The following is a 24021-nucleotide window of genomic DNA, read 5'->3' as shown; positions in this document are numbered from 1 at the left end:
AACATTGCTTCTGGAGGTCGCAATCTACGAAAAAGTCTGTTTAGGTCATTTTCAAAGGTATTGGAGGTAACGTCAAAAATTCCACAATGGGGAAGAATTGAAAAATTAACCTTTTGGAAAAGTTACTTAAAAATTCACACAATATTCATCTCGACGAGGTGATTCTAGAAACATGGCGTGCTGATGGTTCCAGGTAGATTTTTAATAATTCGGTTTGAAAATCAAATTTCTTAAAATCCAAAAAGTTGTGATCTTTATGTTGACGATTTAGGAAAAATAACAGAAATTTCCAAAATTACTTATACGAGGTCGAAATCTACAAAAAAATTTGTTTCAGTAATGTTCGAAGGAGCTCGAGAAAACGTCAAAAATTTCTTAGTCGGAGCGAGAATAGAAAAATATAAAGATGCATAAAATAAAAAAAACTGAGATCGGAAATCTCGACCAGGTTTTTCACAAAACATCGCGTGTTGATGGTCCCAGAGTAATATTTTCGAAATAGTCGATTTGAAAGTCAGATTTTTTTAAAATCCCGAAAATTGTCACCTTTCGTATTGACGATTTTAGAAAAATAATAGAAATTTTCGAAAAAAATGAATCGGAAAATCGCCTTTGGAGGTCCAAATGTACGAAAAAGTTTCTTTGGGTAATTTTTGAAGGTTTTGGAGAAAACATCAAAACTTTCAAAATGAGGAAGAATTGAAAAATGGAGTGGAAAAGTTGTTTAAAAATCCACAAAAAAATCCCGACGAGCTCATTCCAAAAATATAAAGTATTGATGCTCATGGATCAAGATTTTTGAAAAATTCGTTTGAAAATCAATTTTTTTGAAAATCCCAAACATTGTCATATTTCGTTTCATGGTTTTGGAAAAATTGTAGGAATTTTCGAAGAAATGAAACCAAAAATATCGACCAAAAAATGTCTTTCGGTAATTTTCGAAGGTGTTCGAGAAAACGTCAAAAAATTCACAAAGGAGGTATTAAAAAATTGAGCTTTTGGAAAAGCTGCGTAAAAATGCTCAAAACATGATCCACTTGATTGATATTCCCGAATTAAGATTTTCAAAATATTCGGTTTGAGAGTCAAATTTTTAAACCTTTCAGAATTTGTCATTTTTCATGTAGACGATTTTCGAAAAATGATGAATTTTTAAAGAAAGCTGCAAAGTTCTGGGTGTCGAATCTACGAAAACATTTTTTAGGTAATTTTGGATGCTATTGGAGAAAACGTCAAAAATTTAATGATTATTGAAAATTGAGCTTTTGAAAAAGCTGCCTAAAAATTCTTGGATATAGATCTCGACGAGCTGATTCGAAAAACATTGTTGATGATTCCTGACGAATTCGATTTGAGAGTCAAATTTTCAAAAATCCCCAATCTTGTTATATTTCGAAATTATTGTCATTGGTCAAAAAGGGAGATATTTTCAAAATCTACCAAAATTCTAGATTATATATAGATCTGGAATATTCGGTTTGAAAATCTTTTTTTTCGATCTTAAATATTCCATTGGGTGATTCTAGAAAAAATATTGTTGTGAAATTTTGGATATACTTTAGGATAACGCTATCCACACTTTCTATGATCCTCCCCACCAATAATGTGTTGACGTCATCTCAAAATTTTGCAAAGTAAATGCCATTTCAATGTTATAAAACAACAATCTTAGTCCGCATATATTTTTTGTCTTGGATATCCAAATTTTTGAAAAAAAAAAAAACAAAATTTTATAACATTTTACAATTTGATGACGTCATTTCAAAATTTGCCTGATAAGTCCCATCTAAAATGTGCACAAAATCTGAACGATTTATTTTAACTCAAAATAAAATTCGCAAAATCTGATTTCATGATTACAACAAGAAGTTGAATTCGTCGATTGCGAAAAATTTTGATCTAGAAAATTTCGAACCAATTTATTCCTTCACTAAAAAAGTGTAGCTACGCCACTGGCTGAAATCCAGAGTTCGTCTGGCCGACTGTTCAATCCACCCTGTTCTAGCTGCCGCCCCGGGCTTTGGAGTAGGCCGTCCGAAAGCGTAATTTATATGACGTTAAATTTTCAAGAGTTATGAAAATTACAGGCTTCCCTTCGAGTAAGTACGCGTTCGTATCGTGTGTATTTGCGCTAACAAAACACGTGTGCAGGTGGGAGGATGTGAACTGTTAGAAGGGTCGTTTTTAGAATTGAAACTAACGGGATTTTTTTTCTTCTACCTGAACTCGTTGAAATCGAAGCCGTTTTTACTTTCCGGCAAGTCGCTAGGAAAGTTTGTGGAATTCGTACCGTTTTATAGTTGGTGTTCGATGGGATTCGATAAGTGGAGAGGAGATATCAGATGGTAAACGAAAATAGTCGGAGATCGATTCATATGGGAGCTTAGCTATCTGTGATAAAACTGGAACCGATCGATTGTTAATAATAATATAGTTTATTTCATTTGGTTAATGTTCTTCAAATGATTTTACTTCATAAAAATCGGGTAGAAAGTTGTACAAAAATAAAATTATGGTAATGATAACATAAGATTTCTGGTTTTGAAAATCACAAAAACATCGTAATTGTTTACCAATAAGAGAGTGGTAATTGACAAAAAAATATTTTTGCTTATGCTTACACATTCACAGTCTCTCTTGAAGTTTTTAATTTAAATTAAAACCAAGATCAGTTTTTCCGGATTAAACCAAATTATCGAAGTACGTACAGATTTACAACAACAAATTAGCGCTGAAAAATGTGTTCCAAAAGATGAAAAAACAATAAATACATACAATAATTTTGTTTTATCGGTTTGAAATGAATGGAATGACGTCATTAGTTTCAATAGGGGATTATTAAATAAATTTGCTACAAAAGTAAGACACTTTGTAATAAATTGAAATGTTAAAGTTATGTCATCAATTTTCTGGAAGTGTATAAAAATTCTCAGACTAATTAGTTTGTGAAAATTATACAATCACCGACAGACAGACGGAAACGGAAGACCGTCATTTTCGTATTCTGCAGCTGTGAAACATCGAAAACGCGTGAAATTAGATATTCGTCAAAGTAACCCTATTACGATACTCCCCTTAATTTACGTTCGAAAAATGCGTAAAATTGTATATAAAAAAAAATGTTTTAACAATCCTAGGCACTTTCCTTGTCACACTTTTCGAAAAACAATTTTCCGTGTAAGTAGAAAGCACGCGTGCTCTCGCAATTATGCATACAATGAATAAAAAACTGAATAAAAATTGTTTCTGTTGAGGTTAAATGGTAAAGGAAACAGTCGTCATTATTGGGTAATGACATTCAACTTTTTATATGAATAAGACACGAATGCATTGTAATTGAATCGAGTGTGAACTTAAAAGAATTGAATTCATAGTCGTTAATCAAGATAATCATGCAGAAATTAGTGAACTGTTGTTAATTTGAGTTTTGCACGTTTACTTAAGGCGGTCTCAAGATCGAGAGAAAGAAAACTGGGATTGTTCTGTTGTTGTTGTGTAATGAACGCTTAAATGCATTAGGAGTAATCGCGCACGCAAAGGACGCGAAAACGACAGATAATTGTCAAAAATCAGCTGCAAATTTTCATTAAATTATTTACAAATGGATTCTAGTGGCGGCCTCCTTTTTAAATAATTTACACAAAGTCGAAAATTGTAGCCAGTTTGTTTACGGTTCCTGCTTTCAATCCGAGCTTCCTACGTCACGCTCGTCCACGTCACAGGAACAGAAAAGAATACACTCGATTGTAAAAACCGGCTGTAAACCTATCTCCAGGATTTTATTACAGCGCGCCTCCAATTATTCCAGTTTTCAGCTTTACGCAAGAGCTCTGCTGAAAAACAGACACTTCGAAATCAGAACGAAGTAATAACTTATTGTTGATAATAAATAAGTTGTTAAAAGGTTATAAATAGCGACACCTTAGAAAAACTGGTACAATCATTCCAGCACATGAAATTATCGAAATTTTTCAAAAATCTCTCGTCGGCTTTGTGAAAGGCGTTTCGCGGCGATTGTTGTTCGTCAATAATAAAATTTTTCGGCGTCTCCTTGAAACATTTAGCACGTGAAAATTAATATTTCAAATCAAACTTATTTATTTTGCGCTTAAGTCACGGTCTAATTTAATTATTTGCCAAAATGTGTAACGCATTGTGCTGTGATTGAACCTGAACCAATAATGGATTTATTTTTCAGATAAGGAGCGGTCGTGTTGTTTGTAAATACTGTGTCGCTTTTAACGGATTTATGATTTAGTCATTTTATCGCCTTGACGATTAATTATGATATTAGGTTCACCAACGTATTTCTTTAATGGAGTTTTTTTAGTCTAATACGAAAGGTCTAAAAACGATACAGATTTTAGTGATCGATTGTTTTATCGCCCCGTATTATTATCTTTATCTTGGATATTTTGGTAACATGTGGGCTGAATTTATCGGACGTCCTTTATGAATAAGCACCTGCTTATTGATGGCTGAATTTCCCGCCATAAAGTTGCTAGGGAAATGGTTGTAGAAAATTATTATGCAAAGCTGAATTTGTTTGACGATCTTGTTCCCGATATGAGAATTAATATTCTGTCAAAATTAAATTACTCGTATGATTTGTTTATCCCCACGAAGAATTTGATGACGTCGTTTCCAAAAATGAAAGCGCTTCTTCAAAAGCTCGTTTTCTTCCACTTTTCTGCTCCATCAATCAAGCACTAATCCATTCCGAATCCAAACTAGACGGACCATCTCAGCACACTCCTTTGTCATATTTGGGTCAGAGCGCCAGCCTCCTCTTCCGATTTCTTCACCGACACCGGCCGACTCCTCTCCGACACCTCTATAATAAAGCTGATAAGCTCCTTAATTGTCGTTTTAAATCAAATCTCGTGGAATCATTGACCCCAGAATTGTTTGGGCTCGGACACATGTCTTCAAACAGAAAACATTTCGAAATCCTCGATGAAATCATGCCGCTTTTGTGCTAAATATGCGAATCTCGATCGGCTATTTTCAGAAACGGTTCCTGTTTATGCTTCAAAATTCAAACATCCATTCCGACTTTATTTATGACGGATTTTTCAAGGAAAAGGGAGAAAGTGTCTTATTGCGTCAAAAATTTATGGCACCGAGTTTATTGCACCCTAGGTAGGGATCGAGATCTTTCTTTTTTAATTATTATTGGCGGCGGCGTCACGATTTCGAAACGGGTAAATACGGCCCCGATGGAGCTGATTCACCGAGTTTAAATTAAACTGTAATAAATTTCGCGTTTATTGCTCGAAAACGTATCATTTGGTGCAGTCGAGAGGGGTAATTACGGAAAGGGTTCGACTATGCAGCCCTAGCATTATAATAGTTATTGTGCTTTTGTATGGCTCTGGGATTGTGGCCGGATTTTTATGTCGGAATTTTGCTTTTCGTACGGTTTAGACACAATGAAGCGTGTCCGAGGTGGTCAATCTTGAAAAATTTTTGATGTATTGACGACGAGATTGTGGGAATGGTTGGAGCTTTTGAACTTTCGACGGCAATTGAGATGGGCTTGGAGATACAGCATGGGATTGGGTAGTTTTGGTGTCGGTATTTACGTGCTTGAGTAAACGTTGTAGCCATTTGAACTTCATAATGGTATTTGATTTTGGTAATTAAGAGGTTTATTCTCTTCGGGAAATTGGTGACGTCATCATTAAACATTTTAATTGTGTATACATGTATATTGGTGTAGGTTGTGCTTCAGAGGCGAGGAAGTTGTAAACAACTACTCATTTTTTCTCATTGTAATTTCCTCAGTCGATTAAGCGTCTTTTTATTCACAAAGGCCTGACTTGATAACTTCAGTTGCGACGGTTTCTCAGAAAAGAAGCAACTTTAATTTCAACGTGAGTCGGTAGATAATGGAATCTCTTTTTGTTATTATAAAATATAATTACTACTTTTATGGCTATCGCTATGACAGTACGGCGACGCTCTAAAGAAAAGCTCGTAATTATCGACTATACCAAGCGCTGATCCTGAATGAACCAGTAAATATTTTTTGTTTACGATCATCATTTATTCATTAACTGATGCAATCTGTTTTAAAGACTCGCTAGAATAAATATTAATAAACATTTGTTTTTTGTATTTTTGGAATATATTAACCCAGAATTAAATTGGAGATTCGTTTATATCAAACATGAGGATGTGCATGCAACTGCAAAACCAAGGTCTGCTTTCTTTCAAGCATGTATATTTAGCAAAGAAAACATTAACACTTTTACAATCGCATTCGAGAGACTTAAAAACGGCGTTCGTGAGTCGGACTGATTTTGAGCAAGCCGTGAAGTATGAAATTAGTTGCCGTTTTAGTTATTTTTATGCCGTCTTTAACCGATTTATCGGGGTTCGTTGATAGGCTTGGAAATGTTTGTTGAACTCTCGTCGCTTCTTTTATAGTTCTGGTTTTGGAATAATGAAGATTCACAATTTCAAAACCAGCACTACACTTTTTATAAATGTGTTGAGTTAAAATTCCGCACAGTAGTACAACATTTTCCCCAATTTTGACTTCCTTTATTGCTCAATCTGCACCATACAAAGAATTTATTCATTTTATTGTCCATAAACAAACTTTTGCCACGGCCACCATTTTAGCAGACTAGAAGGTCGGTCCTAAATCCCATCTGGAGGTTAATTGTCCTTATTTCTTCCACCGTTCAGTGTAACCTTAACGTCTTCACTACGATATTACTAAAACAAACAATAAAGTCACCACTAAAAAACAAAACATTGTATGTAAAAACCGTAATACGCAAAATTCAAGTTTTCGCTCCCATAATTCAAAATGAATTATTTATATTTGTACGAACGGAACTAGTGTGTTCTGAGGACGAGTCAGCGCGCTAATCTTGAGCAAAGAGCAATAAATTAAACGAAGGAAGGATGAAAAATGCGCGAATACTTGACAAAACTAGCACCGAGTTTGATCAATTTATTAAAAAAATATTGAAATGTGTTATCTCGACCATGATCTATTTGTAACTTCCCTAACCCATCCTGCGTGAATAATGGGCAGCCCCTCCCTCAAGGCCGCGAAAGCTCCTACTAATCGCAATTAGTAATTTTTCTACTAATCTAGTTTAGTTTCGACAGGGAGTTAGTCTCCCGAGCATCGTAGTAGTAGTCCCCACCTCTTCGTACGTTTGTGTCCACCTTCAGAGTTATTAGAGTTGCAGTCGGTGTTGAACGATGTAGCAGAGTATGCGTTGTACACTCAGTGGAAAAAAATACGAAGGGTGTCGTGAGTTCAATGGCTTTCGCTTTTAATATTCACGTGACATAAATAAAATGGGGATCGTCACAAAAACAATAGGAGTCATATTCAGTCTGTGAGTAAAACCCAAAAATTTACTTTTTTTTTTGGAAAATTTGTCGGCTACTTCGCGCACCACTGACCCCCATTAACCCTATTAGATTTCATGAATTTATGAATACACTTTCGTTTACTTTCGTTGCACTTTTCGTTATTATTTTTATGTATTTTTATTAGGGTGCAGTCGGGTTGGTCCGCTCTTTGTTTACTCCACTTTCTCGCCTTAATTACTTAATTGTTAAATTAATTGCGCTCCGCGCAACCGGAAAGTCTATTTAAGCTTTTGCGGTCCATTTTGTTTTGTTTCCCGATAACAGCGGTTATTTAACGGAAATGAGATCTTGTTTATTTCGCATCCAGATAAACCCTAATTGATAAGTTATCACTTGGCGGTCTTCGTGTTTGTTTTGAGGATTTCAATGCGTCTATGTTTGTTTCATTATTAAGTTTGCGATCACTGATCCCGTTGAATTATTTTGGGAGCAGCATCCTGTGGTAGTTTTTTTGATGTATATTGGGTTCATGGCGATTATCACGCTGGTGGGGGAAGGAAAAATTGTTGTTATATCAGCTATAATTAGCTATTTTAATTGATACATTTTCTTAATTGGAACGTTAATAATGTACCTGTTTTATTATTCACCCTTCAAGGTCGTGTAGTGGGGGTGGTTAAGTGTGTGTTTGCAAAATAGGAGTGTGGTTTTTTTTTTGATTAATGACACTAGAGTTGGACGGAAGATAATTGTGGTGATTCATAATGTTATTACTAATCGCGTGTTTGTTTCGATTTGACAAGATTTTACATGTTGAGGATGTTGAAATGTGCAGTAATACAGGATTTGTAAACATTATAAATAATGACTCGAACTCATTTAAGGGTTGAGAATTTAAAGTCACTTAATTCGAAATAAAAATTAAGGGTGTTGTGGTTAATTTCGATTTAACGATAGATTTCCCCGAAATAAATTGGAATCACAACTAAACATTCGCCACTGAATTTAGCCAAAGTTATTTTTGTCTAATGAGACTTATTTTAACGGCTATTATAAACCGTAAAAAAATTTATGTAATCTGTGACTATTACAACAATGTCGCAACAATCGAAGATAACCACCGTGAGGGAATGTTGTATTTTCCAACATGAACTAACACAATAATGAGACATTTTAACGAACTAATTTCACGTTCTTTGTTTGCAGCTGATAGAATACGAAAATGCAAGTTTCCCATTTTGTTTGTGGTTAGTCTATTGATAATTTTGCAAGTTCACCCCGTCCAAAAAATTGACGACGTCGCCTTAAAATATTGATTCAAATCGCGACGTGATAGTTCCTTTAATCAAATTACTAATGGATTGTTTCATTAATTTATCCCTTCGAGAAAGTTGATGACGTCATACTATTTCTTTATGGATACATTTATCTATGGTATTGAATTTTCGTAAATAAGCCAAAGGGTTTGTAAGTAATAGTTGCTTACGCTACGAGTGAGATAAAGGCACTATTGTCTACGAGCGTGATAATGATTCGTTAGCCCACATGTAGCGTACAAAATGTTATCTACGACCTCCGAACTTGCTTATAACCGTTTTAAATAAATATATGAAATGTCTGGCAAATGCAAGTTTTGCAATTGTGATTTTTTGCCCTAATGTAAGTCTTTAGCATCCTTAACCGAAATACAGTGTTAATTCTGGTGGAATTTAAGATTTTTAACGTAAGATTTAAGCGCTTCCCTCTTCCTTGTTTTTTTATTTATCACAAATGTTGAAATTGGGGACGCACGCAATATATTATTTAGTGAAGAATATTACATTGTTGTGAAATAAATATATCGGATGTTAAAAATTGCTGTATTGTAAAAATGTCATATCAAAAAATCGCTTTAAATATTTTAGGATTTTATTTATTTTTGTGTGACGTTGATGAAGAGATGAAATTAAATCCTTGAACCGGACATTTGTTTGTCGCGCATTTAAAAAAATCTTGTGCCATTTTTTAAACTTCTTCAAGGATTCTGAAAACATTTTTTATTTCACACAATATTTTTAAATGCCACAATTTAGTTTAAAGTATCTATCTATCCGTCTGTCTGTGTCGATTTTTATTAGACTTATAATCTGGGAAACTACTGAACCAATTGTTGTCAAAAAAAAAATCAATGTAGGTAGTAAAACACTAACTAAACTTTGTCTAATCATCCCTGCCAACAATGTAATGACGTCATATGAATTCGTATTAAGTTTATAGCAGAGGCATCCAATTTTTGTAAAAAAAAAAATTAACATTTTATATTTTAATTTTGAAGCTGCAAAACCCAATGGGTTTAGTCGCATTATCAGTGTTATTGCGGTTTATTGTTAATAACAATGAAGAATTAAAAATTTAAGTTCATGGTAAAATCTTGACATAAACCTGATTTTTCATGATTGAAGGTATGAAATTTGAGCGACTCCGAACTAGTCGTAATGATCACATTGAAACCAAATGTTAGAAACCAATAAATATTAAATATTGTTGTCGTTATAAAACACACCTGTTATTAGCAATTGCCATGTGCATTTTTTATTATTACCTACTACAAAATTATGTTCTATTGTGTACATAATGGTATATTAACAGTAAAAACTCCATTCGGCCTGTCAAATTAATCGAACTGAAAATGTAATCTCGTTGTGTTTTGACTGATAACGTTTTGCTCGAAAATCATTGACCTTGCTTTCAGTTTTCAAACTAGCGGTTCAAACGTAACACACGATAAGCAGCCAAAACACAGGAAAAACGGAACCGTCGCATGTCAAGACCCCGAATTAACAACGAAAGTCGTGACGTAACTTCCGACAACAACTGCCGCTATACCAAATTTCGATTTTATTTACAATGAGTCAACCCTCTTGGTGTCTCCACTGTCCCCGTTTTCCCCCATAGAGAGTAAATAGTGTCCCCTTATCACAATATGTACAAGATACCGATAAACCAACACCATGTGCCATCGTTTCGTTTTTTGTTGTTAATAAAAACCTCAGGATGTGAGTTTATGTTCTCGCATGACGAATCTGCAGATACAGAAACCATAATCTTAAAGTTATGCAATGACTGTAAATAATCTCGTGTGTATGTGTGGGGAGAGTGGAAATCTACCAAATTTTACTATTTAGAATAGTTCGTGTACGCAATTCGCATGACACATGGTGCACGTGAGAGTGACAGAGAGCGCAGATTTCCAATTAGTAATATGCACGTGACACGTGTACCGGTGCGATAAAGCTCCAAGCTCCGGCGAGAGTAGAAAAGGAAACTTTTGTCTTCGGATACATACACATGTGTTGTCATGTTCTATTTACGATAGCTCACACGCGATTTTGTTTTGTTTTGTGGCGTGTGGTCTGTGCCGTCGTCTCGAAAAAGCGCCTTTACGGCCTTGACCAACGCACTCTTGTCTTAACCCAAAAGCTATAATTAAAATGGTATCATCATTTCGAAAGTATCTAATTCGTATGAAAACATTTAATTAAGAGAACGTGGAACGCTCAATTATGTGGTAAGGCTAATTGGGCGCTATTCGCGTGTTGTGTTACCGTAGGTCATATTTTTTTATTCGTTTATGGAAAGTTTATTGTTTTATTTGCACCCCGAGAACACACCCTCGATCTTAATCATCGCGCAAAATTATATAGTTGGAGGTGGCCTTGATTTTGACAGTGGAACGAATCGGTGCTGGTGGGTGGGTGGGGAGGAATGCGCGAGTGGGGGCAGAATTGGCAAAATTGGGTCATATTTGGCTGCATGTGGAGCGGATGAGGGTTTTTTTATTGTTTTTATTTTTAACTGGAGTATTGTGCACGTGCAGATGTACCGAATTAGAGGGACAACGTGCTGTATGTTGAAAATGAATGAAGTTATATAATTTATTTCTTGTCTTTATTATTGTTGGTGCTAAAATTATCACTGAATGGTTAATTGTGTTTTTGTTGTGTTTACATTTTTAGAAATGACATTGACATTTAACAGCTGATAACAACAAACTGTCGCATTATAAAGGGACGTGGGAGGAATTGAAGAATGACCACTAAAATCTAATGATGACAAAATAATTAAAAGCATAGATGTTACCAATGAAATAAATATAGTTATGAGTAAATCCGCGGTTTCCCTTTTTCACTTTCTTTCTTATTGTTTAATTCACATATGAGTATCTCTTAATTGTATTTAACGCATGAAAGATTACCTTCACATGTAAATAAATAACAGTACATCCATTACAGCAAACGCATCGCTCATCGCGCTTTCATTTCACTTAGAAATTTCCAAGGTCGCGATTAACCCAACGCAATTCCTGGACTAATTTTTCTAAGTTGTTTCTTTTTCGCCCACAGCCTCTTCGAACAGGAGATTATGTCATATGTCCCGGCAGTGGACAGTCGTTCCTCCAGCACAACCCGGAGCCCCAGAGGCTCCCCACAGCCGTCCCCCATCGCCTCCCCCGGTTTGAGCAGACACCGCGTCCCCGCCCCGCACAAACGAGATTTCGAAGCCAAACTGCGTAACTTCTACCGGAAGCTAGAAAGCAAAGGATATGGACAAGGTCCTGGCAAGTTCAAGTTGCACATAAGGCGGGAACACCTCCTGGAGGACGCCTTCAGGAGGATCATGTCCGCGAACAAGAAGGAGCTGCAAAAGGGGAAGTTGTGCGTGGTGTGGGACAACGAGGAAGGTCTGGACTACGGGGGGCCGTCGAGGGAGTTCTTCTTTTTGTTGTCGAGGGAGTTGTTCAACCCCTACTATGGACTTTTCGAATATTCAGCCAATGATACTTACACTGTGCAGATCTCGCCGATGTCGGCCTTTGTGGATAATTATCACGACTGGTAAGTGGGATAACGCGTGAATGTGGATCATCGAGTCTTGACTTTGTTTGAAAGAATAACGAGTGATAAATAAATAGTGCGAGTTTTGTGGCGGAATGTGGCTAAACAAACGATAAAATGTATCCTTAACCTAAATTATCTCCAGGTGAAGCACCTTTTTATTTGGGTCGTATTTTCGTTTCAGGTTTAGGTTTAGCGGTAGGGTTTTGGGGCTAGCCCTCGTCCACCAGTACCTTCTAGACGCCTTTTTCACGCGTCCTTTCTACAAGGCCTTACTTCGCCTTCCCGTAGCCCTTTCAGACCTCGAAAGTTTGGATTTCGAGTTCCACCAATCCCTCCAGTGGATCAGAGAACACGACGTGTCCATGCAAGGCGAACTGGAACTGACGTTCGCCGTGACTGAAGAAGTCTTCGGTCAGGTGCTCGAGCGTGAACTTAAACCAGGGGGTCGAAACGTCCCCGTTACGGAAAAAAATAAAAAAGTGAGTTTCGTGTTGTTGGATTGTTATTTTTTTATAAATATTTTTTCGTTTGTAGGAATATTTAGAGAGGATAGTCAGGTGGAGGTTGGAACGCGGCGTTTCCGAACAAACCGAATCTCTCGTTAGAGGCTTCTATGAAGTCGTTGATCCAAGACTGGTTAGCGTTTTTGACGCTAGAGAATTAGAATTAGTGATCGCGGGCACTGCGGAAATCGACTTGGGGGATTGGAGGCACAATACGGAGTACCGCGGGGGGTACCACGACCAACACCCCGTAGTAGTGTGGTTCTGGCAAGCGATTGAACGGTAAGCGGCTAATTTCTTCGTGACTTCTAGTGTTTGTAAAAGTTGGACCTCCATTTCTGACTGTTGTTTTTTCAGGTTTACGAACGAGCAGCGCTTGCGCCTTTTGCAGTTCGTGACGGGCACTTCGAGTATCCCGTTCGAGGGCTTCTCGGCGCTGCGGGGCTCCATCGGGCCGCGCAAGTTCTGCATCGAGAAGTGGGGCAAGCCGAACAGTCTTCCACGGGCTCACACTTGTTTCAATCGGCTGGATCTGCCGCCGTATCCGACGTCGGAGGTTTTGTACGAAAAGTTGCTGTTGGCGGTGGAGGAGACGAACACTTTCGGGATCGAATAAGCGAGTCCTGTCGGGCGTTACTTAAGGATTTGTTGGTTCCTTTGCGCGTTAGAGCCAGTATTTGAGTTTGCTGTTAGCGATAAGCTGGTGTATTCATGCAACTATTTTACTTACCAAATAATTTGTACATTTTTCTATGTATATAATATTTATTTGTTAATAAGTTCAGTAAAGTTCGTATGTAGAGACTAAGTTCGTTGGGTTTCCTTTAGTCATTTTTTATTAGTGGTCAAATTCTGTTTTATTTATCTATTTATTGACGAATTTTAACATGTGTTAGATCTTTGCTAGTTACCAGAAGATAATTTTCATGCATCTGAATTATGAATTTGTGATTTGTTTAATTCTAGTCAGTTATGTTTTTGGTTCGTATGATGCACATGATGTGTTTATGTTAAGATTTAAATATGCCAACGTTTTAGATTAATATTGTTTGTGTATTTGTATGATTAGATGAGCTAAATTCGTTTGTAACATTCCAATGAAATACATATTTGTTACACATTTTAAAGTTGTTTCTTTTACGTTTGGTGATTATTTAAATTGCGAGGCGCCAAGGTTAGGCGTATGCAAAGTTTCCACTATTTTACAGTATCAGAGAAATATGTTCTTTGTTATTCGCTGATTGTATCATCAAAGTAAAAAATTAATAGCTGGTCAGGGACATTCAGCCAGTCTATGCGTTATTTGTGTCTGGGAAACCAAGTTTTGCATATTTTCCGTCTAAATATAGTGGACTTTATTTTCGTATTGGACGTAACAACCCAAAAATGCACTTCAAACGCTAGAAAACCCGAAAGGAAATTTTAAAGCCTAAAGAAATTACAGAAGAAAACTCGTTCTAGCGAGATTGTAAGGGTTTTTGAGTGTTTCTGTGCCAATTCTTGAGGCGACATCTATGTTGAAAAAGCGCAACTAGACCATCAAGACGTCATTTTTGTATAAACGACACTTTTTACCGTGCTGAGAAGGGTTCCGTCAGTCCTCTGGACTGATTAGACCTGGATGGGGAAATCCTCAGTTCGACAAGGTGCGCCCCAGTGAAGAGGAGAAACGTCCTCTAAATATATACAGGACAGGTGTGAATAAGGCTCGTTTTTACCGGACCAAACTTCAAGATGGTAAAATCTCTGTCGGGTCGATACCAGGGTGTCAGACCAGTTCTTGGTTCAACCGGTTCTGGCCCTTCAGTAGGAAAGACTATTGTCCCAAGAACAGTAAAACCATCAAAACATTGCCATTGTAATCGCTAACGTTCAATGACAAAGACATCATAATTATGGACAAGAAGAAACATGTTATAGAAAATTTTTTAGCAGCGTTTACCAAAGTAAAACCGTAAGAACATAAATCTGGACTTGAATATTTGACTACAGACAGTTTTAATATTTTATAAAATGCGGTAAAAACCGCAGCTGTGAGCTAGAAGATTGATTTCTAGGCTGAAATTGAGCGTTTACTTGGAGTTTCGGTGCCCTTTGTATACCTATATGTGAAGTATTCGGAAAAGTATCGAGAAATGTGAAACTGTTTTTCTTAATATGTGTAGTCATCTTTTCACAATAACATGTTTAAAATGGTAATTTTTTTATAGGAAAACATCGATTTTGTAATTACGTTCCGCCCCTCGGTCTGACAGCGAATAAAAAATTCATCACGATTTAGATCGAGATGGATGGGTGGGACTTTTCTTGTTTTTCTTTTTTAATTAATACATTTAGTTTTCTTTGTATAACACAGTTACTTACGAACATATTTCACATGGGAATCAATTATGGGGCCGGAGCCCCATTGATATTTCCGTATAGAAAATTTCCATTTTAAACATGTTTTAAGTTTCATATAGTGAAAAAAAGTCTACACATATTAAAACAAAAAGGCAAAACATAAGCCCGCCCGCCCGCCCTATCTCAATTGTAATGATTTTTTTTATTCGCCGTGAACCAAGAGGGCGGAGCTTAACTGCAAAATACCCATTACTTTACAAGAAATTAAAAACATATTTTTGGGTATCGTGTTGTTCAAAGAATACTATGTACACTAAGAAAAAAAAAGCAAAGTATAATAAAAATAAAATTAGTCGTTAGAATGGGAAGAGCGGGGGTGGGTGGGGCGGTGGCTAGTACTTGCTAAGATAAAACTGATTTTAGCAAATGACATACGTTCCAAGGAAAGAGAGAGCGGATGGGCGGGGCTAGTACTCGAATAATTTTTACTAGTCCCTCCCACCCATCCTTTATTTTCTTAGAGGGTATTTCATTCACCAAAATCAATTTTATTTTAGCTGATACTAGCCCCGCCCACCCACCCTGTCTCCTTTTCAGTGATTGCTTTTATCCGATTTGAATGAAATAAATGATCTTATACTGAACAGAAATAAAATAAGTCGTTAGAATGAGAAGAGGGTGGGTGGTTGGGGCTAGTACTTGCTAAGATAAGACTGATTTTGGCAAATGACATACCTTCCAAGGAAAGAAAGGGCGGGTGGGCGGGGCTAGTACTTGCCAAGATACGAATGATTTTTACCCTGGATGGTATGCCACTGGTATCTTAGCAAGTACTAACTAAGGTAATACTGATTTTGGCAAATGCCACACCTGCTAGTATTTCATAAGATAAATCCGCGGCTAATACTCGTCCCGAAAGATCGCTTAATTCAAAAGATTTATCGCAAAAGGATTTCAATCTCGAAATATGTATATGAAGAATTCTTTAGTGGTTAGCTCTCTTTTCCTCTCAAACAAAGCCATTTGGAACGGTTTCCATTTTTTTTTGGAAAATTTTTGAGATTTTTGGAACATTTTCCTAGCATTTCTCAGTTATTTGGAGACAAATCGTCAAAAATATTTTGAATTCGTAATCTGCGAAAAATTGTCCATAAGCCAACTACTTTTCGTTTGATCAGATCCTCTTTTAAATGTTTCAAACAAAACATTTTTGAACAATGTTTCTCACTTTTCTCGCTTATTTAAAAAGATCTTGCAAAATGGACTTCGGATTCCTAATATGCGATCAACACTCTAAAAGCTAAGAAGTTTGAGATCTAAAAATTGTTTTTTGGAAAATGGTAAAAAAATTTCAAACTCGAAATGTGTGAAGAATTGTCTATACTCTCTCCATATTCTCGTTTACGTATTCAAAAATAGATTGATAGTACATACTTAAAATAACCATGATTTTGGCAAATGACATACACTATAAGAAAATAGAGGGAGGGTGGGCGGGGTTACTACTTGCTAAGATAAGACTGATTCTGGCAAATGACATACCTCCTAAGAAAAGAGAGGGTGGGTGGGCGGGGTTAGTACTTGCTAAGGTAAGACTGGTTTTGGCAAATGACATGCTTTTTAAGAAAAAAAGGGTGGGTGGGCGGGGCTAGTATTTCATAAGATAAATATAGTACTCTAAAAAACTAGAAACTCAACGTTTTTTAATTTTTTTTTTGTAATTTTTGGAAAGATTCGTCTCGAATAATTGTTTAATTGAAAAGAGATATCACCAAAAGGGTTTCAATCTCGAAATATATGAAGAATTATCTATTGGTTGGCGCTCTTTTCCTCTCAAATAAAGCCATTTGGAAGGGTTCAACTTTTTGGGGGAAATTTTAGAGCTCAAAAATATTTTAGATTCATAATATATAAATGAAGGAGAAACTGCAAAAAAATCAAACTCGAAATGTGTGAAGAATTGTCTATAAATCAGCTTAACTGCAAAACGTTTATTTCTTTACAAGAAATTAAAAACATGTTTTTGAGTATCGTGTTGTTACATAAAGAAAAAAAGCAAAATATAAACCCCGTCCACCCACCCCCATCTGAATTGTGATGATTTTTTTATTATTAGGAACTTAAAACACGTTTAAAATGGTAAATTTTTGTAAGAACATGGATTTTGCAATTAGGCTCCGACCCTAGGGCTGACAATAAATGAAATCTATTTTATTACTATTTGGGTGGGGCCTAATCTTTGGCATTACTTTTTTTTAATATTGTAGGACGCCGTTTCGAACGAAATTTCCGCGCGCCAAACGTCTGGTAAGAAAAGGGGTAGAAATGCAAAGAAACGAAAACCACTAAGAGGGAGATGCGCAGAAGGGTCGTGTTTGAGAGGGGTGAGTGGCGGCCAGTTTGACTTGGTCTTTCTTTCGAGTAAGACGTCAGTGGCGATTCCTTCTAACGGAGTTCTACACAGAGAGGTTATTTCGGTGCTGAGCACGTGTTTGGTTTGAAGATCCGAGAGGTATGTTTTCCACGTGATTCCTTGTCTGCTTCTCGGTTGTTACGGAGTACGTGACACGCGGGGATCCCACATATGTGAGCTTCGCGTGTGTGTTGCGCATACGCGGCCTGACGCTACAAAATGGCGACAGTTACGGTTGACGCCGTGGTCGTTAATTTTCGTACTAACCTTTTCAATATAATTTCAATTCGTTCTAGTAGGGCTTTTCAGGGAATTACGTTAGCTAGGGCAGTTTTATTTAGTCAATGTGATGCGGAAAGTTTTGGATGGCAATTTTCGAGTTATTATTTTGCGTTGCATAATTTCAGCACGTGTGAGTAAAGTAAATTCAAACGTAATCTGAGCAAGTGAATCTTTAACAAAATAACGCCGAGAACGGCTTCAGAAAAATTAATAATATCATGGTCTGGGGAACGGGGGGGTTTTCTTTTGTGTTAGCTGCGTCACCTGTGCGTTTATTGTAAACTCTAATTCTGGAAAATTTCATGTAGCTTTCAAATATTCAGTGGAGTACGAGTGGAAACTAATAGAATCTAGGATGTGCAAAGAGTAAAAAAAGCTCTAACCCTAAATTTTTTATTTTACTATTTGCCACTGGAACTATAAAAAATGCTATATTTCAGTTGACGATTTTGGAAGAACGAGAGAAATGTCCGAAGAAACGAAGGCGAAAATGATATCTGGATGTGTAAATCAACAAGAAAATGGCAAGTTAATTTTCGAAAATTGTCGAAAAAAGGTTGAAAATGTCAAAATCAGTCATTTCTTATAAAATGCTAGCCCCGCCCACCCGCCCTTATTTTCTTCGAAGATATGCCATCTGCCAAAAACAGTCTTATCTTATTAAGTACTAGCCCCACCCACCTCCAGTTTTGTCATTTTAAAGACTAATTTTATTTCTGCTCAGAATAAGATCATTCATTACATTCACACCAGATAAAATTAATCACTGAAATGAACGCAGGGTGGGTGGGCGGGGCTAATTATGTTCTTCTATGGAGTGGGAGTGGAAACTAATAAAATCTAGGATGTGCAAAAAGTAAAAAAAAACGCTAATCCTAAATTTCTTGTTTTACTATTTGCTACTGGAACTATAAAAAATGCTATATTTCAGTTGACGATTTTGGAAGAACGGTAGAAATGTTGGAAGAAACGAAGCCGAAAATGACATCTGGATGTGCAAATCTACAAGAAAATGGCAAACTAATTTTCGAAAATGGTTGAGAAAAGGTTGAAAATGTCAAAATCAGTCATATCTTATAAAATGCTAGCCCCGCCCACCCGCCCTTATTTTTTTGGAAGATATGCCATCTGACAAAAACAGTCTTATCTTATTAAGCACTGGCCCCGCCCACCCCTAGTCTTGTCATTCTAAGGACTAATTTTATTTCTGCTTATGATATAATTGCCAAGTATTTCAGTGACGTGAATCTACTTGAACTGTAAGAATTTTAAATTGTGACAACGAATGTTGACGTAATTTATAAAACAACTAATGAAACCTAGCTGAGTTTACCAGAAGAAAAGGGCAATATAAAACACAAACAAGCAATTTATTTAAATATGCAGTATGTAACAAACAGAAATATTAGCATACAGCAGCAATAATTTTTATCTCCTTGCTGCCACATTAATATCCTCTTACATTACAATTTCAATTAGTTCTCCTTAAAACATTAGCTCATACAATTTCTATAAATAACTAACAATTACATTTTTTGAAAATCCATTAAAACCTCTCTTTACGCCAAATATCAGCAGTGACAGTACTGTTTCAACGACTCCAGTGATGATTTTTTAAAATGTCAGCAGCTGTCAACGAAAATTTAGTAATCGGTATGCTTGACGGTACATACACAGGCACTTGGTATATTCAGATGGACGTACTCAAGATTTTGAAAGGCGTCTTTAGTGAATTTTTGTATTAGTCATTGGTGATTTGTTGTTGACCGAAAACATTGTCGATGAATTTGAAACCATGTTTTCTGTGTACTCCGTCCTGCCCTAAGGTCGTGAAAGAAACATCGGGACTAGTGAACGTTTATGATTGTCTATATTTTATTTATTTTGTATATTTTATGTGTTGTTTTGTATGTGTTGGGGGGGGGGGGGGGGGGCTGTTTGTTTGTTTAATTCGGTCAGGTCAGGTGATGATTTTTTTTATTCTTAGAAACTTAAACCACGTTTAAAATGGTAAGTTTTTGTAAGGAAATATGAATTTTGTGATTACGCTCCGCCTCTAGATCTGCCAACAAGTGGAAACTTCTTTACTATTTAGATCAGGGCATTTATGGGTGGGGCTTTAATTTTTTCTTAATACATATACATACTATTTTTTTGAATAACACGAAAGTCAAAAACATGTCTTACATGGTAATTTCTTGTAGAGAAATAATAAGGATTTAGCAATTAAATTCCGCTCCTTTGGCTCTCGACGATTAAAAAAAAAATCATCACAATCGAGATAGGGTGGGTGGGCGGGCCTTATATTTCCCTTTCTTCTTAATATACGTAGTCGTCTTTTCAGAACAAGAAACTTAAAACATCTTTAAAATGGTAAATTCTTGTAGACAAATATGGATCTTGCAATTAAACCCCGCCCCTCGATGTAACAACGAAGGAAAAATTCATCACAATTGTGAATTGAGATCGGGGCGGAAATGGGTGGGGCGTGAACAACACGATACCCAAAAACATGTTTTTAATTTCTCGTAGAGAAATAAGGATTTTGCAGTTAAGCTCCGCCCGCTTGGCTCACGACGAATAAAAAAAACATCAGAATTCAGATAGGGGGTGGGGGGTGGGTGGGGCCACATTTTGCCTTTTTTTCGTAATATGTGTACTTGTTTCGACAACAAGAAACTTAAAACATGTCTAAAATGGTAAATTTTTGTAGTAATCAACTTAAATTGGCCACTTTTCTTCTACAACCCTGTGGTAACCCAAACTTCCCGCCTTAAATTGACCTTGAAAAAGTTTGAAAAGCCCACGAAAAATTCAAAATTTGGCCTTGGCTGTGATCGTCTAACAAAATGGAAACCTACGTTGTGTTTTTTTTTTTTGAAAAGTGGCGGGAAGACGTTCTTTCATACAATTGAGCACACTGCGTGCGAGTAGAGAGCGCAAGAAATAATAGACCAAATTTTTTAGGAGGGGTTAAAATGGCACTCCTCTCAGGAGGGAGGGACTTGCCATCTCATATTCACTCGTCAGCCCCAAAATCCCCTATCGTATATTCACGCACAAGCGGAGTTTGGGGCTACCGGTCGGGGCTGTTCTCCCCCCACGACGATGATTCTATCTATCGCAAGCACAGCACATTACACATCCCCAGGACGAACATGCCGTCCGAAACTAGGCCGTTACGGTCGCCAGACCCGTAGTTGGATCTAGATAGCACGAAGCCGAGAACGTTACAAGATTGGCGGCCGCCCCTGAATCTATCCAAACCTGTACCCTTTGTGCAGGTGACGCGATAAATCTCGCCAGTTCGACTAGGAACCGCACTTCGCTCCTGCCACGTTTTCTGTGTTATTTAACCTCAATTCCATTTTAAATGTTCAATTCTTTATATTTAGAGCAATAAACAATATTTAAATTCGCCATACAATCTTGTGAGCTTTTAAACAACAAATAATTCTCATGTGAGATTAATATTTGGACATCAAATAATTTATACGATGGAAACATTCATCAACAAAATATTTACAAACAAAACTTACCAAAGATGTTTGAAACAAAATATCTGGTGTGAAATAAACTTTTGCAAATGAAAATATTATGTGAGGTTAAAACTGCAAAGCATGGAAATTTACGTTCAATTTAAGATTATACAACAAAAAATTTACTGAGTTGAACACTGTGAGATTGAGAAATATTCTATGAGGTGAAAATTTGCAAAGTTAACAAAATTTACATGAGATTAATACTTGCCACACTTTATCAACGACTCAAACAAAGAATTTACATTATGCCAAATTATGTCATAATCCAAGTGATTTGTTACTCCAAAAATTCAATTTACTTTGAGAGTTTAGCATACCGCGAACTGGTTACCCCAACAAAACACATAATAAATAGACACAAAAATATCGAATCATCGTTGCGAGGAAAAAGCGTCTCGGTGAGATAAATTTTATAGTTGCGAGGAATTGCCTCGATAATGTATATTTTAGCGGTGGGAGGAATAAGTCTCGTTGATGTTATCAATCTCTAGCGTTGCGAGGACATGCCTCGATGAAGTAATCAATCTTTAGCGTTGTGAGGGCATGCCCCGGTGATGTAATTATAATAACGATGATAATAACCATGATAACCGCTTAAGGGAAGAAATTATTTTAACCCCCCGGCAGTTCGCAGTATAATGAACATTGTTAAGTTAACTGCCGGAAATGAACTATTAGCAATCTTGTGTGAAGAATTAAGAAGTGTTATAATGTAACAATTATGTATCTGCATCCAGAAACCTATTCGTAATTAAACAACAAGGTGTTATCCTGACTAAGTGAATTTCATGAAATCTGCTAGCAAGTTGTAAGGATCCAATTCGAATTTTTAAATTTCAAATGAATTCCGCGCGCACAAGAAACGGTCGGTAAGAAGAAGAGGTTGGCAACAAGCGACACCAAGAAAGATGGCATGCGCAAATGTGCGGGTGGTTTTGTCTCGGGTAAAACCGCCCACTTCGCTTGGACCGCTTGGAACAAACGGTCGAGTTCCTTTTGATCGCTTCGAGAGAACAGACGACTTCCTTCGAGCGCTTCGAGCAACAGGTTGTATTTTTATCTGTGAATTATTCTGTGCCTTTTGCTGTTGTTTTTGCGTTTCCAGTGTTGATCCGTTCTATTGGGAAACCTAGCAGCCCCCGTTGAGCCATTGGGTGTTCCTGATTTCTCATCGTTCCTACGACGAGGTTTTTGTGTTCCTTTTGGCGGTAAGCCGTGTCGAAATCTTCGCATCTTTGGAGAGGTATGTTTTGAACACCTGTTTCGCGGCGAGTTTCAAGCCCCGCCGGTGCTTCTGACCTCGTGACACATCGACGCGTGCGCTTTTTTCCACTAATCTCGTTTTTTTATCTTTCATTTAAAATCCATCGCAGTAGGGCTTTACAGGAAGTGATTTTTATTTCGGGCCATGCTTTATTTAGCTATATTTGTGAAACCTGTATTTTGGATGGCGGCAAACGAGTTGTTATTTTCACCGTTCTTTGTTCAGGCAGCGGCCATTTTGAAGCGTCCATTTGTTTCTTTTAATCGAGCACATGTTTTAACTGAATCTATTGAACAAAATAACAACATTGTGGGTCATGGGGGGACGTGCTTTTATTCTTTGGATTTAGCACATCGTTTATACAACGCCACAGGATTCATCGTATTTTTGCATCGCATATTTTCGACGCCTATTATTTGGAATGACGAATTCGTCCAACGCCATTTTGCAACTGCAGCTTGTCTGCCATGTTTGTTTATGTGTTTTGTTTGGAGAAATGTATGTGTAATAATGGCCCACAATGCAGCTAAATAATTTCACGTTTGAATTTTAACCAATAACTTGACTGGACACGAATTAATATTAATCACATGTAAATCTGTTAACTTTACAATCTTTCACCTCATGCAATTTGTCTTTGTCTCACAATTTTAGCTTCAGTAATTTTCTTTGTTGTATAATTTGAATTGAACGTAAATTTCCATGCTCTGCAGTTCTGACCTAACATGATATTTAATTTGTACAAGCTTATTTCACACCAGATCTTGTTTTTATAAATCTTTGCTAAGTTTTGCTCATGTAAATATTTTGTTGATGAATATTTCTATCATGTAGATTATCTGATGTCCAAATTTAATCTCAATTAAGAATTATTTGTTGTTGAATTTCCGTAAGAGTGTGTGGCGAATTTAAATGTTGTTGATTGTTCTTTGTTGAAACTTTAACATTTGTTCGGTTGTAATTTCATATTAGGGTTATAGAGTTTGAACATTTAAATAGAATTGAAGGTAAATAACACAATAACACGTAGTGTCGGCGATGGGCGCAGTTCCTAGTTGCGGTAGCGGAATGTATCGCGCTGTCTGTACAAGATGTGCAGGCTTTGAACAAGATTTCAGTGGGAACGGTCTTGACGACGAGGTAGTAGTTGACCAGACTTCACCGCTAGTTTTAGGCCGAAACGGCCTGCTTGGACGGCATGTTCGTCATGGAGGGGTGCTGTCTGGCAGGCTTGGTGTAGATAGAATCACCGTCGCGGGGGAAACCAGCCCAGACCGGGAGCTCCAAACTTCGCTCACGCTACGACGCCCCCTCTGGGTATTTTCTGTCCTCGTAAATGAAATTGTCTCATAATGATTCGGGTTCTGCCATCCAATTTACATATGTGTAGGGTTTTGTATTTGTTCGGTTTTCGTATGTGTATGTCTGTCAATTCGCGAGTGTTTTTCTTTCAAAT

The 24021-nt window shown here is 36.9% G+C and overlaps 1 protein-coding gene across 6 annotated transcripts in view; it reads left to right on the top strand.

Moving 5' to 3' along the window:
• The window catches only part of Hecw (Hecw ubiquitin protein ligase), a 79020-nt gene extending 65183 nt beyond the window's left edge, over nt 1-13837 (top strand). For 5 of the 6 annotated variants that reach the window (XM_064070027.1, XM_064070037.1, XM_064070046.1 and 2 more), the window contains 4 exons: nt 11724-12215; nt 12400-12697; nt 12753-13003; nt 13079-13837. In XM_064070027.1, the coding sequence (XP_063926097.1) occupies nt 11724-12215; nt 12400-12697; nt 12753-13003; nt 13079-13337 (1300 nt within the window). In that variant the 3' untranslated portion in view covers nt 13338-13837. Of the gene's footprint in view, nt 1-7124; nt 7365-11723; nt 12216-12399; nt 12698-12752; nt 13004-13078 lie in introns of those variants that run through there. The other variant, XM_064070069.1, reaches the window with a different exon arrangement.
• Nucleotides 13838-24021: the final 10184 nt, after the last annotated feature.

The sequence above is a fragment of the Zophobas morio genome, unplaced genomic scaffold, assembly GCF_036711695.1.
Source record: "Zophobas morio isolate AGI-343-1 ecotype UQ-CSIRO unplaced genomic scaffold, CSIRO_AGI_Zmor_V1 ptg000004l, whole genome shotgun sequence".
In the NCBI taxonomy this organism is placed as follows: Eukaryota; Metazoa; Arthropoda; class Insecta; order Coleoptera; family Tenebrionidae; genus Zophobas; species Zophobas morio.
Note: the sequence above shows the minus strand (reverse complement) of the source record. Positions and strands in the feature narration are given on the sequence as shown.